Source organism: Corvus moneduloides, unplaced genomic scaffold, assembly GCF_009650955.1.
Source record: "Corvus moneduloides isolate bCorMon1 unplaced genomic scaffold, bCorMon1.pri scaffold_79_arrow_ctg1, whole genome shotgun sequence".
NCBI classification, from domain to species: Eukaryota; Metazoa; Chordata; class Aves; order Passeriformes; family Corvidae; genus Corvus; species Corvus moneduloides.
Window position 1 is genome coordinate 105,277 of NW_022436936.1, and position 14,799 is coordinate 120,075.

The 14,799-nt window shown below is 50.5% G+C and overlaps 1 protein-coding gene across 1 annotated transcript; it reads left to right on the forward strand.

Moving 5' to 3' along the window:
• The first annotated feature begins 1,338 nt into the window (after nucleotides 1-1,338).
• On the forward strand, nucleotides 1,339-14,505 carry LOC116439010 (zinc finger protein 239-like). Its single transcript, XM_032098060.1, has 4 exons — nucleotides 1,339-1,347; nucleotides 2,685-2,830; nucleotides 3,017-3,841; nucleotides 13,694-14,505. Exons 1-3 carry the CDS (start codon nucleotides 1,339-1,341, stop codon nucleotides 3,768-3,770), a joined length of 909 nt encoding a protein of 302 aa, XP_031953951.1. The 3' UTR covers nucleotides 3,771-3,841; nucleotides 13,694-14,505.
• The last annotated feature ends 294 nt before the right edge of the window (nucleotides 14,506-14,799 follow it).

The following is a 14,799-nucleotide window of genomic DNA, read 5'->3' on the forward strand; positions in this document are numbered from 1 at the left end:
CGAACACCGATCCGATTTGAGCATTGTGCTCCTCTTTTATTGTCCGGTTACACCAAGTTATACTTTCTCCAACGTTCACGCCCCTTTCCCATGAGAAAGCCTCGAAGCAGCGGGGGAGCTGACCACTGTATACCCCTTCCCAAGGCTGTTCAAGGCTGCCAGCTAGCAGGTGCCTTGCAAGCCTGTTTTCAGCCTGAGGCCCCATCAGGGGTACTTCTGCAACCGCCCTGGGGTGCCCAAGCCCTCCTGGGGTATCCTATATTCCACAAGGAATTCCTCTACACAACCCCCGTTTTCTTTTTGGGCTACCCAGGTCTGGTCGATGATTTTTCGCAGCCTCACTTTAAGGCTAAGGTGTACTAAACGTACATCCAAGTGCTATTAAACCTAAAGTAACTACAAATAGCAATCGTCAGCCTTCTACTACCAAGGTACGCAGCTATCCGGTGATACCCAGACCCTTAAGCCAATCTCCAATAGGGTGGTCTGTCTCCTGAAGGATGTGTAGGCCCCTCTGGAGGTCAGAGGGGTGCTTGTGAATTGGGACAGAATGGTCAGAAAGATTCATACAGCACATACCCTGGAACTCTTCGCAGCCGTGGCCGTGAGCTAGTAGTAGAAAATCAATGGCTGCTCGATTTGTAATACTGTGTAGAGGGATTCCTTGTGGAACAGGGGCATAGGATACCCCAGCAGGGCTTGGGCACCCCAGGGCAGTTGCAGAAGTACCCCTGTTCTATGCACTTTTAAGTTACTAAGAGTTACAACCCAGCTTTAAAGAAAAAAAAATAGGGAATTGTTGCTGCCTGTTCTGAGCTTCCCCTCCCCCCTCCCAAAGACATGTGCTCCGAGCTCCTTTGTTCCAAGCGCGGGCAAAGCCAAATGTAACTCAGACTCTTCAGCAGTGTCTGATTGGCCGCTCGCCCCGGGTCCGCCCCCAGTCCTCCCCTTTCCCCTTCTCCTAATAAAAGATGGTCGAGGGGAGGCAAACGCTCTCTCTCAGCTCAGCTACTTTCCTGTAAACATCTCTGGTTGTCTGTCTCATTTGAAAGCTTCTAACTGCAGGGAATTGAGCGAGCAGGGAGCTATATTTCTCCCTCTTTGCTTCTGCTGATGGTATTTGCTCTGCAGCTGATTCAGGTACCGATTCTAGAGCTACTAAAGTGCTAGATCGCCCTTGCTACCTCTCAAGGCTGCTCGAGGCTTTCTAAGGCATTGAAATACAAGCGCTAGCCGGTATAAAAGCTGAAAAGATACCTTCCACATCTCTGGACCCAGGGCAGCTCCCACCAAAGGCCCTCCTCTGATTTTGTTCCCAATCCACCAGCTAAAACAACCATGGGTGAGGTGATGAAGGCTGGCAGTGAAATGTCACTGTAAGATCTTGCAGCACTTGGCTTCTGGCTCCTTCCTGAGAGCTTTGCCTTCAAGGGCAGAACATCTTCTCCTTGCTGGGAACTGGAATTCCAGATCCCTGGAGGGTGTGCCGTGGATCCCAGAGGGGCATTGCCGAGGCTCGCAGGGTGCTGGTCCTGCCGTGCCTCCCACGGGAGCCGTGCAGGGCCAGGGGACAAGGTCCAGCAGCTGGGTGGGCTCCCAGAGCAGACAGCAAAGGCTGCTTTGCTGGACATTTCCCAGCACATTCCCAGCTGGAAGCAGAGGGAGGAAGGAAAGGGAAGCGAGTCCCTGCCAGAAGCCCGGAAGGATTGGGGTGGGAAGGGACCCTGCCCGTGGGTTACTGGGCTGAAAGCCAAGTGGAGCAAGACCTTACAATGCCATCTGCCTGCCAGCCTGTGCTGCTGACAGGAGCAGGGTGCCACTTTAGCCCTCTGTGGGTGGGACCAAACTGTGCATTCCACTCCCCTTATCTCATTTCTGATGAGCTGTTCATGATGGGTCGTTTGCAGGAGCTGCCCAGTGCACCCCCGACCCCTCAGGCTATGAGGAGCTGGCTGTTAAATGAGATAAGGAAGGAGAGGCAAACCCTGGGAGGCAGGGCAGTGTTTCTTTTTCTGCACACCAATGACTCAGCTGTGATAACTCCCTCCGGGGTAGCAGCAGCACAGTCCCACCCAGCCTGAGGGCTCACCTCTGCTGATGGGCCATCATGGACTGAATGGCCCCAGCACAATGGGCAGCTGCAAGGACTGAGACCATCAAGGCTCCCAAAATATCCCATGACTCCCAGGATGACATCATTCCATTGTGAAACTGCCCGCCCTGGGGGAGGGGCTGAGCATTCCCACCTGAACCTGAGCATATAAAATCTGGGTTTGGGGCCTTCTGGCAACACTTAACAGATCCAGGGCAGGAGCAGAACTCCAAGAGGACTGTGACCACTGCTGTTGACAAGACTGCTCCCATCACTTGGACAGGACTGTGTCCACCACTCTGACCAACAGGTTTTGTTTTCTTTCCTTTTGCTTTGCATGCAGCAGGACCAGGTGGTGCTCAGCACAGGAACTAACCAGCACCGTTCTGCTCTTGTCCCAGGGTGCCTGGTTATACTCAGCCTTTGTGGGTTACAGCTGTGTCATGGTATTTCTTGTCATCTCTTTGGTGAATTGTAACTCCCACCTTAATCTCTCTTGGGGCAGATCAGTGGGGTTCATTTCTCATGCCAGGTAAAACCAGCACGGTGTTTGAGAGGATTTTACAGTCATGATACAGCCGGTGACTTCTAGAGAAGGACTTGGGCAGGAGGAACCCATAAGCCAACACACTCACACCTTGTTTTTCCCTCCACACCAGGATTTCCTACTCCCAAACCTTGGCCAGATGGAGGAGGAGGCTGTGAGGAAGAGGAAGATGCCCCGGAACACCCAGGCAGGTGAGGAGGAAGTCCCTGCCCGTTTCCCCCTCTCTCCTGCTCCATCTCCCAGCCCAGCATCGCCCCCGGCTGCAGGACAACCCCGGTGCCGATGCCGTCCTGCCGGGCACGGACTGGGGGGATCTCCTTCCCCTTCTCTGTGGCACGGAGGCAAATGCCATCCTCTCCTTGTCCTTCCTCCCCCAGACAAGGAGCTGAGGACAGAGCCCAGGGAGGACAAATCCCCGCGGCAGAACCTGGTGGAAGAGGCCGTTTTGAGCAGCTCCATGCGCAGGAATCCAGCTGGGAGGAAAACCACCGGAGATCCCACAGGAGGAGGGGCTGCAAACGCAGCCCAGGCAGCTGTGAGGAGGAAAGACCCACCCTGTGCCGGGATGGCGGCCGGAGATCCAGCCAGAGCTCAAACCTGGTGGTCCACGAGCAGTGTCATGCTAGGGAGAAACGCTTCAAGTGCTTGGAATGTGGGAAGAGCTTCAGCAAGAGCACCGACCTGATCCACCACCGGTTGATCCACACTGGGGAACGGCCCTATGTGTGTGGGGAATGTGGGAAGAGCTTCAGCACAAGCTCCAACCTGATCCGCCACCGCCAGGTCCACACAGGGGAACGGCCCTATGTGTGTGGGGAATGTGGGAAGAGCTTCAGCCGCCGCTCCCACCTGATTTGCCACCAGATGATCCACACAGGGGAACGGCCCTATGAGTGTGGGGAGTGTGGGAAGAGGTTTCAGACCAGCTCCAGTCTCCTCCGGCACCAGCGGATTCACACAGATGAGAGGCCCTTCTGCTGCCCCGACTGCGGGACGGGCTTCAGGTACAACTCCGACCTCACCAGGCACAAAAGCATCCACACCGAGGAGAGGCCCTACGAGTGTCCTGAGTGCGGGAAGAGCTTCTCCAGGAGCTCTCACTTGACCACACACCAACAGTGCCACCAGTAAGGGAAGCCCTGCGAGTGCCCTGAGTGCAGGAAGAGCTCCAACTTCATCTCGCAGCAGAGGATCCATGTGGGGTTGTTGGGGAAGATGAAACAGGAAAGCCTTATAAATACGATTGCCTGACAAAAGATTTTGGGAATATGAAAACTACAGGCGACGTCGAAGTGAAAGCCACTTTTGAAATACCAGGTCTTAGTTACTGAACAACTGGAAAACAATGGTATGGCCGACTGAAGGTAATCCTCTCTTGATGGAACAATACCCTCTGCTTGCAGGCAGGTCCAAGGGTCAGAGCAGACCCTACTAGCTCAGCAGAAGGGGTCCAAAGAGTAGTTTTTAGAAGTTAAGATGTAACACTCTATGGTAATATAAGAACTCTTATAGGCTGTATGTAAATGCTATAGGATTTGTATCTTGTATTAGATTGGTTAGTGACAATTAGAATATTCAGTACAGAAGATGATTTATTGTATTGAAACCAGGACTTCAGACATTCCTTTCCTTACTACTTCTTCCACTCTTGCTCTCACCTCCACTCTTGCTCTTACACTCTCTCTCTCTCTCTCACCCGTTTACTCTCTTGCTCTCTTGGGCCTGCTCAGAGCTGAGTCTGGCAGCTCTGAGCAGTGCCCCTATACCCACGCCTTTTGCAATAAACCCCATGTGTCCCAAGACCTGCCTATAGAGATCTCTCATCTCCATCCGTCCCGTCACCGTCCCGTCTCCGACCGTCCTGACCGAACCCGCCCGTAACCTACAGTCTGGCGCCCATCGTGATTGCCGAACCCACACCCAGCACCTGCAGTCTGGCGCACAACGTGATTGAACGCCCGGTTCAGCTTTCTCCATCTGTGGGAGACTCTTCTCCATGGACGGTAACTAAAAGACCAGTTATACCACCTAGAACGTGTCGTGAGCATGGCATACCGTTGCTGTGCATCGTAATAGCTGGAGCTCTGTAATTCTGCGGAGGCAGCCCTCGAGCATGGGGATTTACCTGGAGCTCTTGGAGGGAATTGCCTGGCAGTCCTCGAGCACGGGCGGTCACTGCTGCGCAGCGGCCCCCTGGAGCTCTTTGAGGAGGTCTGCCGTATCACCCCTCGAGCACGGACACGCTGCTAAGCAGTGCTGACTGGAGCTCTGCGGAGGGAAATCTGCCGCACGCCCCGAGCACAGGCGAGTAGTGCTGAGCACCGCCCGCGCTGGAGCTCTCAGTGCGGACCCACCTGTGAGGTCCTGAGCACGGAAAGCTGTTGCCAAGCGACGCCTGAAATCGGAGCTCTGGGAAAGGACCGAAAAGCGGCGTCCTGAGTGCTGAGTGGAGTGCCTGCCAGCCCCGCACGACAGACATCTGAGTAAGGACGCTGCTCCTGCGACATCACCTAAGTGAGTATCATACTGGTCTAAAAAATGGGACAAACCCACTCTGCCCATGACAGAGATCTCTATAAGCAACTTAAGCATTTACTTATAAGTTCTAGTCCAAGTCAGTTGCCTAAACATGAGCTAAAAAATCTTCTAGAATGGACCCGACTTAATTTCCCAAATGCTGACTGTTCAGCCGTCTTTACAAGAGACTTTTGGGACACAGTTGGTGTTAAGCTCTTTAATAATATCTCCTACCGGGATATGGCAGCTGCACAGCTGCTCCCAGCTTGCAGAGCGCTGGTAGAGCTGTTTGCTGCGGTGGCGCCGCCCGCAACAGTCACCCCGCCGAGCCCGGCTCCTGCTGCGAGCCCGCCCCTTGCCGCCGCGAGCCCGCAACGGGGCACGGCCCCCACCTCTCCGCCGGACCTTGCGGCTCCAGTACCCGCGGTCCGGCTGACTCGCGCCGCCCCGCTCCCCGCGCTCGCGGCCCCCACACCCCTTACCCCGGCCCCAGCCACCCCACCGGACCCTACGGCCCCTCCCGCCGCTCCCGCCATCCCCGCCCCCGCTATCCCGCGCGTCCCTGCTGCCCCATCCCCCGCGGTCCCCGCCCTACGTTCCAGCGTCTCCGCGGCCCCACCCTTTGCCCCTGCCCCCCCGTGCCCCCCCCCGTTTCCATCACCGCGGCTCCACCCCCCCCCCGCTGCCGTCACTGCTGCCCCACCCCCCGCTGCTGGCATCATGGTGGCCCCGCCCCCTGGCGGTACCCCTGTGGGGCCAGCGCCTACCCGCCTGCTACCTACGGGTGTTACCCCTCCCCCAGCCGCGCCGGTTATGGCCATGGCTGCCATTATAGCCGGCCCCCCCCAAAGCCAAGTCGTGACGCTTCTTCCAGCCCCCCAGGTCCCCCCCCCCGACACGGCGCCGATGGTAGCCATTGTTCCATCCGCGTCCGCCGCTGCTGCGTCTTCACAGTCTCCTACCGCTCCCGAACCACCGGTGCCTACAGCGCCGGTCACGGCCGCGCTGCTGTCCCCTGCACCCCCTGTGCACGTTACCGCAGTAACCCTACCCCCCCACCCTGCCGTTCAAGCGCACACAGCACGCCCCGAGCGGTCCCCCGGCCCCGCGGCAGCACAGACGCCTGTGTCTACTCCCGTCCCTGCTGCCGTTCCTGTGCGGTTCCCCGATCCCGGCACCGCCGCTCCAGCAGCGCCGTTTCTGCCCGCGGCACCACCACCCACCCCAGCCCAGCCTACAAGCTCCCAGCAGCAGCACGGCGCGATCCAGCCACCAGCCCTCCTGCCTCCCGCGGCCGCAGCCCCAGCCCCTGGTTCTGCAGTCCTGCCATCTCCCGCTCTGCCCGAACCATCTGCCACACAGACTAACGCCATTACAGCCTGCCGCGCGGACCTGATGACTCAACCCACGCATGCGCAATTGCTGCAACTCCCGGATCAACCATATCACTCCGCTCAAACTCCTCCAACCACAGCACCACTCCCGGGACCAGCTGCGCATCTTCCCGCGACTCCGCCGCCTGCCTCCCTGACTCCGCCGCCGCTTCCCGGAACCAACCCAAGCAGCACCGAATCACGCTCGCACCCCCTCAAACACCCAGCCGCGCTATCGCCCTCTGTGCGCCCGGCACCGAATGGGACTACTTTGTATCACCAATCGATCGCACAGCTACAGCCAGACACACAAGCCGTGCAGCAAGGAGAGGGAGGATGGAATATGACACCTGCTTTTATAAATACAGGACAGACTGAGAACTATTCTGCCCCTGCAAATGCCAACCCCTTAATTCCAATACAAAACAATTCCGAAAAAGAACTAAGTCTGTTCCCAAACAGCTCTGGTGTCCCCCCAGTGTTTGGGACAGACTTCTCAACCCAAAAAGAGACACTAAACCTTGAAGATTCGCCTGCATTAATCCCAAAAGTAGAAAACTCCCAAAAATGTTTCAATAATTTTCAATTTACAGACTGGCATGAAGTCAGATGCCAAATTTGCAAAGAGGAAAATCTAAATCCTTTAGCTCTGCCTGTACTATTCAGCCAGCAAGCTGGTGGTCCTAGAACATGGCAAGCTATCCCACACCATGAGATTAAAGAGTTGTGGAAAGCAATAAAGGACAGTGGTATCTGCTCTCCATACTTTAAGCAACTGCTGAAAAGTACCCTAGAAGGACATACACTTATACCAAATGACTGTAAAAATCTTGCTAGTATAATTCTCACAGACTCACAATATATGCTATGGGAACTCAAATGGAAGAGACTGCTTGCAGGGGTACTAGCCACTTACAAACAAAGTACTGACGCAGACCTTCGTACCCTTGTCATATCTAAGCTGACTGGTGACCATCCTGATGATCAAAATGACAATCAAATAAATTTACCCAAAACAGCATTAGATGACATCAAAAAGATGGCTCGCAAAGCCTTCTTGCAAATTCAGCCTGCAGGAAGTTTTGAGAAAGCCTATAATCTCATTAGCCAAGAGTTGTCTGAACCATTCACCACATTTGTGAACGGCAATGCAGCGACGACATAGCTCGCCCAATAATGATACGGGACATTATTGAAAATAATGCCAATGCGGAATGTAAAAAAGTTATCAAAACTCTGGGAAAAGAAAGACCCACAGTGCCTGAGATGATTGATGCCTGTAACAAAATAGGAGGCCCACAGCAGGTGGCAACTATCCAAGCAAATGAACTTGGAAAAGCTCTAGGAGAAAAAATTGAGAGGGCTCTGACAGCTCAAACAGTACAAACAGCTGCACAGGCAGCACAAGCAGAAGCACGAGACCAAAAACTTACTGAAATCCTGGCTGCCTTGCATCTAAACCTCCAGCAACAAGGCAACACCATGACTGTTATGCAAGCTGCTGTAACTTCAGGACCTTGCTATTTCTGTAAAAAACCCGGCCATATCATGAAGAACTGCCCAGAACTCAAAAAGGGTGCACAAGCACCAGATCGCTGCCCTATCTGCAAGAAGGGAAAGCATTTTGCCTGGCAGTGTCGATCCAGACAAGATACAAGTGGAAAACACAGTCCAAAAAACTCCAATACGAGCGCGCAATGCCATCGCGTGACGAAACAAGTAGTGGCACCCCAAACACCCAAGGTAAAATTTATGAATACCCCGACTCAGAACCACTTCGCTTCACCATCAGCGCAATCCCAAGTAATGACCCAGGCCTGCTACCCCCAGGGTCCCAGTGCACCTTGGCAACCTCCAAGCCAACAGCCTTTTTAAAGGATAATGGTTATGACTATATTTCAACAAGAATTACAGGGACTTCACAAACTAGACAAGACTTTTTGGTTGTTGGTAAAGAGAGGAATGACATCCTGGGACTGCTGGTTTTGCCTTGCGTAATATCTGCTAGCTGCAATGAAGAACTGCTAGTGCTAGCAAATGCCTGCCATCCCCCATTGTATATCCCACCTAGAACCCCTATAGCCATTGCCATAGCACTGCCCATGGGAACTGCGGAACAAATACCACCGCGCCGTTTCTCAGTTGCTCCTGAAAGTCCTGAGGTTCTATGGGTTCAACACATAAGTCAACAACGACCAATGCTAACTTGTGAATTGTCAAATGGTGGGATTCAAGTCAACATCAAGGGGATGATTGATACGGGGGCAGATGTTTCTGTTATCTCTTATTATCATTGGCCAACAGATTGGAAATTAATAACCCCCCCAGGCGCTCTCACAGGCATTGGAGGTGTCACTCCATGCCTGCGGAGCGAATCTGTCATCAGTATTACAGGACCACAAGGGAAAAAGGCATTGATCCGTCCCTATGTAGTGCAAAAACCCATCACAGTGTGGGGAAGAGATTTGCTCTCTGAATGGGGAGCGAAAATTGAACTGGATTTTTCATAGGGGTCACTAAAGCACTCAGTACTTTAAAACTGACCTGGAAAACTGACACCCCTCTCTGGGTCGACCAGTGGTCCCTGCCAGATCATAAGCTGAGTGCCCTCAAAAAACTAGTGGCTGAACAACTGCAAAAAGGCCACATTAAACCCACTAACAGTCCCTGGAACTCACCTGTGTTTGTAATCCATAAGAAAACTTCTGACACGTGGCGATTGTTACATGATCTCAGAAAAATCAATGCAGTAATTGAAGACATGGGCCCTCTCCAACCTGGCCTGCCCAACCTTTCCATGATCCCAAGAAATTGGCCGCTTGTAATTATCGATCTAAAAGACTGTTTCTTCAACATCCCACTGCATCCAGACGATGCTCCTCGTTTTGCCTTTTCCGTTCCAAGTACAAACCTGCAAGAGCCGCTTCAAAGGTATCATTGGCTAGTCTTGCCTCAAGGCATGAAGAACTCACCGACTATTTGCCAACATTTTGTAGCCCGTACTTTGTCCCCAGTCCGTGAGCAATTCCCGCAATCAGTTATTCTCCACTACATGGATGATTTGCTCATCGCAGCGCCAACACAAAAACAAATGGAAGAAACTCGTAACAGTGTTGTTGCTGAAATCAGAAAGGCTGGACTGGTGATCTCTGAATCAAAAATACAAGAGACTGCTCCCTGGAAATATCGAGGATGGAAACTAACAGAACAGTCTATTACACCTCAAAAAATACAAATTCGAACTGATGTTCATACCTTGCAGGACTTGCATCGGCTCTTAGGAGAAATCAATTGGGTCAGGCCTGTGCTAGGAATCACTAATGATGAACTTGCTCCACTCTTTGATTTATTGAGAGGAGACAGTGACATTAAATCCCCTAAATCTCTCACTCCTGAAGCTTGCAAGGCCCTGGAAAAAATTACTGATGCTCTGCAAAACAGGCAGGCACATCGCTGTATTCCTAACAAACCCTTTTTCCTTGCAGTTTTAAGAGAAAAGTTGAGACTGTACGGCCTCATTTTTCAATGGGATTCCTCTCAAATAGAACCACTGTTGATAATTGAATGGGTTTTTCTCCCTTACAGGTCGCCAAAGACAATCCTCACACCATTAGAAATGATAAATCATCATCAAAGGCAGAGCAAGGCTTCTTTCAATAGCAGGTTGCGAATTTGCAATTATTTATTTGCCCATGATTAAATCTTATTTCGATTGGGCAATGCAAAAATCAGAGGACTTGATGTATGCCTTGCTCGATTTTCCAGGCGTTTGCTCTATTCATTACCCAGCACACGGATTAATCAAAGCTAAATTGTGCTACAAAGAAAAACCCCTAATCAGTGAAGAGCCTCTAGATGCGGTCACTATCTTCACTGATGGGTCAGGGCGAACACACAATTCTGTGGTCATATGGCAAAATAAAGATACTCAAGTCTGGAAGCAAGATGTTCAAAAAGTTGAAGGTTCTCCTCAAATTGTTGAATTGGCGGCTGTTGTAAGAGCTTTTCAGCTCTTTCCAGAACCTTTCAACCTAATCACTGACTCAGCATATGTTGCTGGTATTATTAAGAGGATTGAAGGATCAGTTTTAAAGGATGTGAACAACGACAAATTATGTCTTTGGCTCACCTGTCTCTACCAAATTTTATCACACAGAACTAACCCTTATTTCGTTTGCCACATTAGAGCTCATTCTGGTCTTCCAGGATTTATGGCAGAAGGAAACGCACGAGCTGATGCATTGGCATCAGCAGCATCTGATGGAGAAGTTGCAGCAGACATCGAAAATCCTACCTCGGTGTTTGCTGCAACTACCTTGCCTAACACTATTGAACAAGCCAAATTGAGTCATGCGTTCTTTCACCAAAATGCACAGGCAATCAAACGAGATTTTCATATTACCCTAGAGCAAGCTCAAAATATTGTACGAGCATGCCCAAACTGCCAGCTTGTTCAACCTATCCCCTCCTCAGGAGCCACCAACCCACGGGGGTTGGAGAGCTTACAGAAATGGCAAACAGATGTCACTAAGTACCCCTCTTTTGGAAAACTTAAAAATATCCATGTCTCTGTCGATACATTCTCAAATGCAGTCTTCGCTTCTGTGCATACAGGAGAGACAGCTAAGCATGTTTGCCATCATTTTTCACAAGCTTTTTCCTATTTGGGTATCCCACAAGAAATTAAAACTGATAACGGTCCTTCGTATGTTTCACAAGAATTAGCTGCATTCTTAAATGACTGGGGTGTCCGCCATACATTTGGCATTCCCTACTCCCCCACGAGTCAAGGAATAATAGAAAGAACACATCAAACTCTAAAACGCATTTTAGATCAACAGAAAGGGGGAGAAGCCCAGGATACACCTCAAAGGAGGTTGAATAAGGCTTTGTATGTTTATAATTTTTTGAATAGCTCTGCAGAAGAGCCTGATCCCCCCATCTTCAGACATTTCTTAAACAACAAAAAAGCAAAACTGAAGGAGCACCCCCTAGTTTTAATTAAGAATCTAGAATCAGGAAAAATAGAAGGACCATACAATCTTATAACATGGGGGAAGGGGTTTGCGTGTGTTTCCACAGGTGGAGAGCTCAAGTGGGTTCCAGCAAAAAACGTGAAGCCATACCACACATCAAAACCTGCCGACGCCTCCACACCAGCCAGTGACCCTGCAAGTGGAAGCCAGGAAGCAAGCACCCAAACCTGAAGTGTGCAGAATCACCAGAAGAAAGCGATCTGCCAAAAACAGCTCAAGAAAATAATGGAGTTTTCTCATTTGCGCGCGTGCATGTTGCTTTTATTCTTATGTTTTAGTTTTTGTAGTGAAGCTTTACCTGTAAATCAACCAAAGACAAATGTCTGGGTTGCTTTAGCCAAATCTGCAGGCTCCGATACCATCTGTCTATCTGACACAAGCCCGGACAAACCTTTTTCAACCTGTTTAGTTGGAATACCTTTACCAGAAGGTTTTGATAATGTTACTCTTGATAAGTACTGGCCATACGACGATCATCAAGTATCTCCAACTACCAGCCATAAACACCAAACTTATATTGATAATTCTAAAATTGATAAATCTGACCTTCAAGAGCTAGAAATCCTAGGCTCGTTAACTATGGATACCTGCTATTTCTTTCACTTTCTAGGAGAAAACGGTCCTCATTTAAATGTTACCCCATATCACCCAGCTTATAGCAATGTAACTTCTTGGTGCAGCCAAGCTAAGCTTCTTATATATGACGAACCTCATGCAGATCGTTTTAACAAAGTTCCTATTCGATTCCCTAGAGGAATTTGGCTCATCTGTGGAGACAGAGCCTGGCAAGGTATACCTTCAAAAATAGATGGTGGCCCTTGTGCTCTGGGACAACTTACAATTATTGCTCCCAGTGTCAAAGAAGTAATCAAAAAGAAAAACAGAAAGATTAGATCTTCCTGGGGACATCAGTATGAGAGCGACTGTGATAGTGACTTTCACCCTTGGAACTCTGAAAAATCAATTGTTGTGAGCATTTTTCTTCCTCAGTTAAGTTCCTCAATTGCACTAAAACAGTTAAACAAGTTGGGATGTTGGCTCAGCAAGGAGGTAAATGCCACCTCTACTATGATCAGTGATTTGTTAACCGATGAAGAGGCAGTCAGACATGCCACTTTACAAAATAGAGCTGCTATTGATTATCTTTTATTAGCACATGGGCATGGCTGTGAAGATTTTGAAGGATTATGCTGTATGAACTTATCCGATCATTCTGTTTCCATTCACAAACAGTTACAAAACCTAAGGGACCTAGCTAACCAAATTACAACAGATAACCCGTCTTGGCTAGACAGTTTGTTTGATGGTTGGAGCTTTGCACCTTGGCTAAGGGAACTCTGTAAAATAGGCTTGATTATTCTAGTAGTAATAATTATAGTTTTAGTAGCAGTACCTTGTATACTTCAGTGTGTGCAAAAAATGACGAGTAGGACTGTGTCTAATATCTTAATTGTTCATCGGAAAGGGGGAGATGTTGGGGAAGATGAAACAGGAAAGCCTTATAAATATGATTGCCTGACAAAAGATTTTGGGAATATGAAAACTACAGGCAACATCGAAATGAAAGCCACTTTTGAAATACCAGGTCTTAGTTACTGAACAACTGGAAAACAATGGTATGGCCACTGAAGATAATCCCCTCTTGATGGAACAATACCCTCTGCTTGCAAGCAGGTCCAAGGGTCAGAGCAGACCCTACTAGCTCAGCAGAAGGGGTCCAAAGAGTAGTTTTTAGAAGTTAAGATGTAACACTCTATGGTAATATAAGAACTCTTATAGGCTGTATGTAAATGCTATAGGATTTGTATCTTGTATTAGATTGGTTAGTGACAATTAGAATATTCAGTACAGAAGATGATTTATTGTATTGAAACCAGGACTTCAGACATTCCTTTCCTTACTACTTCTTCCACTCTTGCTCTCACCTCCACTCTTGCTCTTACACTCTCTCTCTCTCTCTCACCCGTTTACTCTCTTGCTCTCTTGGGCCTGCTCAGAGCTGAGTCTGGCAGCTCTGAGCAGTGCCCCTATACCCACGCCTTTTGCAATAAACCCCATGTGTCCCAAGACCTGCCTATAGAGATCTCTTCGTCACCGTCTACGTCCGGCCGTCCCGTAACCTACAGGGGTGATGCACAGTGACCCCCGTTGGGCAGAGACCTGGTGACCCCTGTTCCAGATGATCCCCATGGTTGGGGGGAATGTTTGAGAGATTTATTTCACTTCTCATTCTCATACTCTGATTTCATTGCTAATAAATGCAATCCCTGTCCCCAGACTGGGTCTGTTTTTCCATGCTGGTGACTCGGGGCAGGAGCTCTCCTGGTCCTTATCTCAGCTCCTGGGCCTTTCCTCAGCCAATCAAAGAAGTCACTAAACAATTTTCAGCCACTCTGAGCTTTTCTCGCTGATGACTGCCCAGGTGCCAGGTGGATCTGCCGCACCCAGAGCTCCCCACCTGGGCCCCCCTCACCCCCAGTGCCCCCCGGGAGCAGAATTAAGGGAGAGGGGAGGTTTCAGCATCTGCCCAGTGCTGGGGATGGGGCAGCTGGGGCCATACTGGTGGCACTGGTGGTGCTGGGAGCCCCCCTGGCCACAGGCATGGAGCTCTCAGGTGAGCTGATGGGGTGGGAAGAGGAGTCCGGGTATGGTGGGAAAGTTGGGGAGAGGAGGGAAAATGGGTGTGTGGGACCCATAAAATGAGTTGGAGGGGGAGTGGGACCCCCTAAAGCAAGAATGGGAAAGGGGCTGAGAACTGGGGGATAATGGGAGAGGTGTGGGAAAGCTTAGAAATTGGGGATTGGGAAAGGTGGGATCTGAAAACTGAGTAGGAGGGGGCTGGGGATTGGGAGGATTGTGTGAAAAGGGTTGGGAAAGGGTCAAAAGTGGGGACTGGGACCCCCAAGCTGATGGGGGCAGGGGCTGGCAGCTGGGGATTGATGGGAAAGGAAGGGAGAATGTAGAGGGATTCCTTGTGGAATATAGGATACCCCAGGAGGGCTTGGGCACCCCAGGGCGGTTGCAGAAGTACCCCTGACGGGGCCTCCGGCTGAAAACAGGCTTGCAAGGCACCTGCTCGCTGGCAGCCTTGAACAGCCTTGGGAAGGGGTATACAGTGGTCAGCTCCCCCGCTGCTTCGAGGCTTTCTCATGGGAAAGGGGCGTGAACTTTGGAGAAAGTATAACTTGGTGTAACCGGACAATAAAAGAGTGTGCTAGTTTGAAAACAAACCAG

Coding starts and splice junctions, on each gene's coding strand:
- LOC116439010 (XM_032098060.1), top strand. Junction 2,831..3,016: donor GCCCCGGAACACCCAGGCAG/GTGAGGAGGAAG, acceptor TTCCTCCCCCAG/ACAAGGAGCTGAGGACAGAG.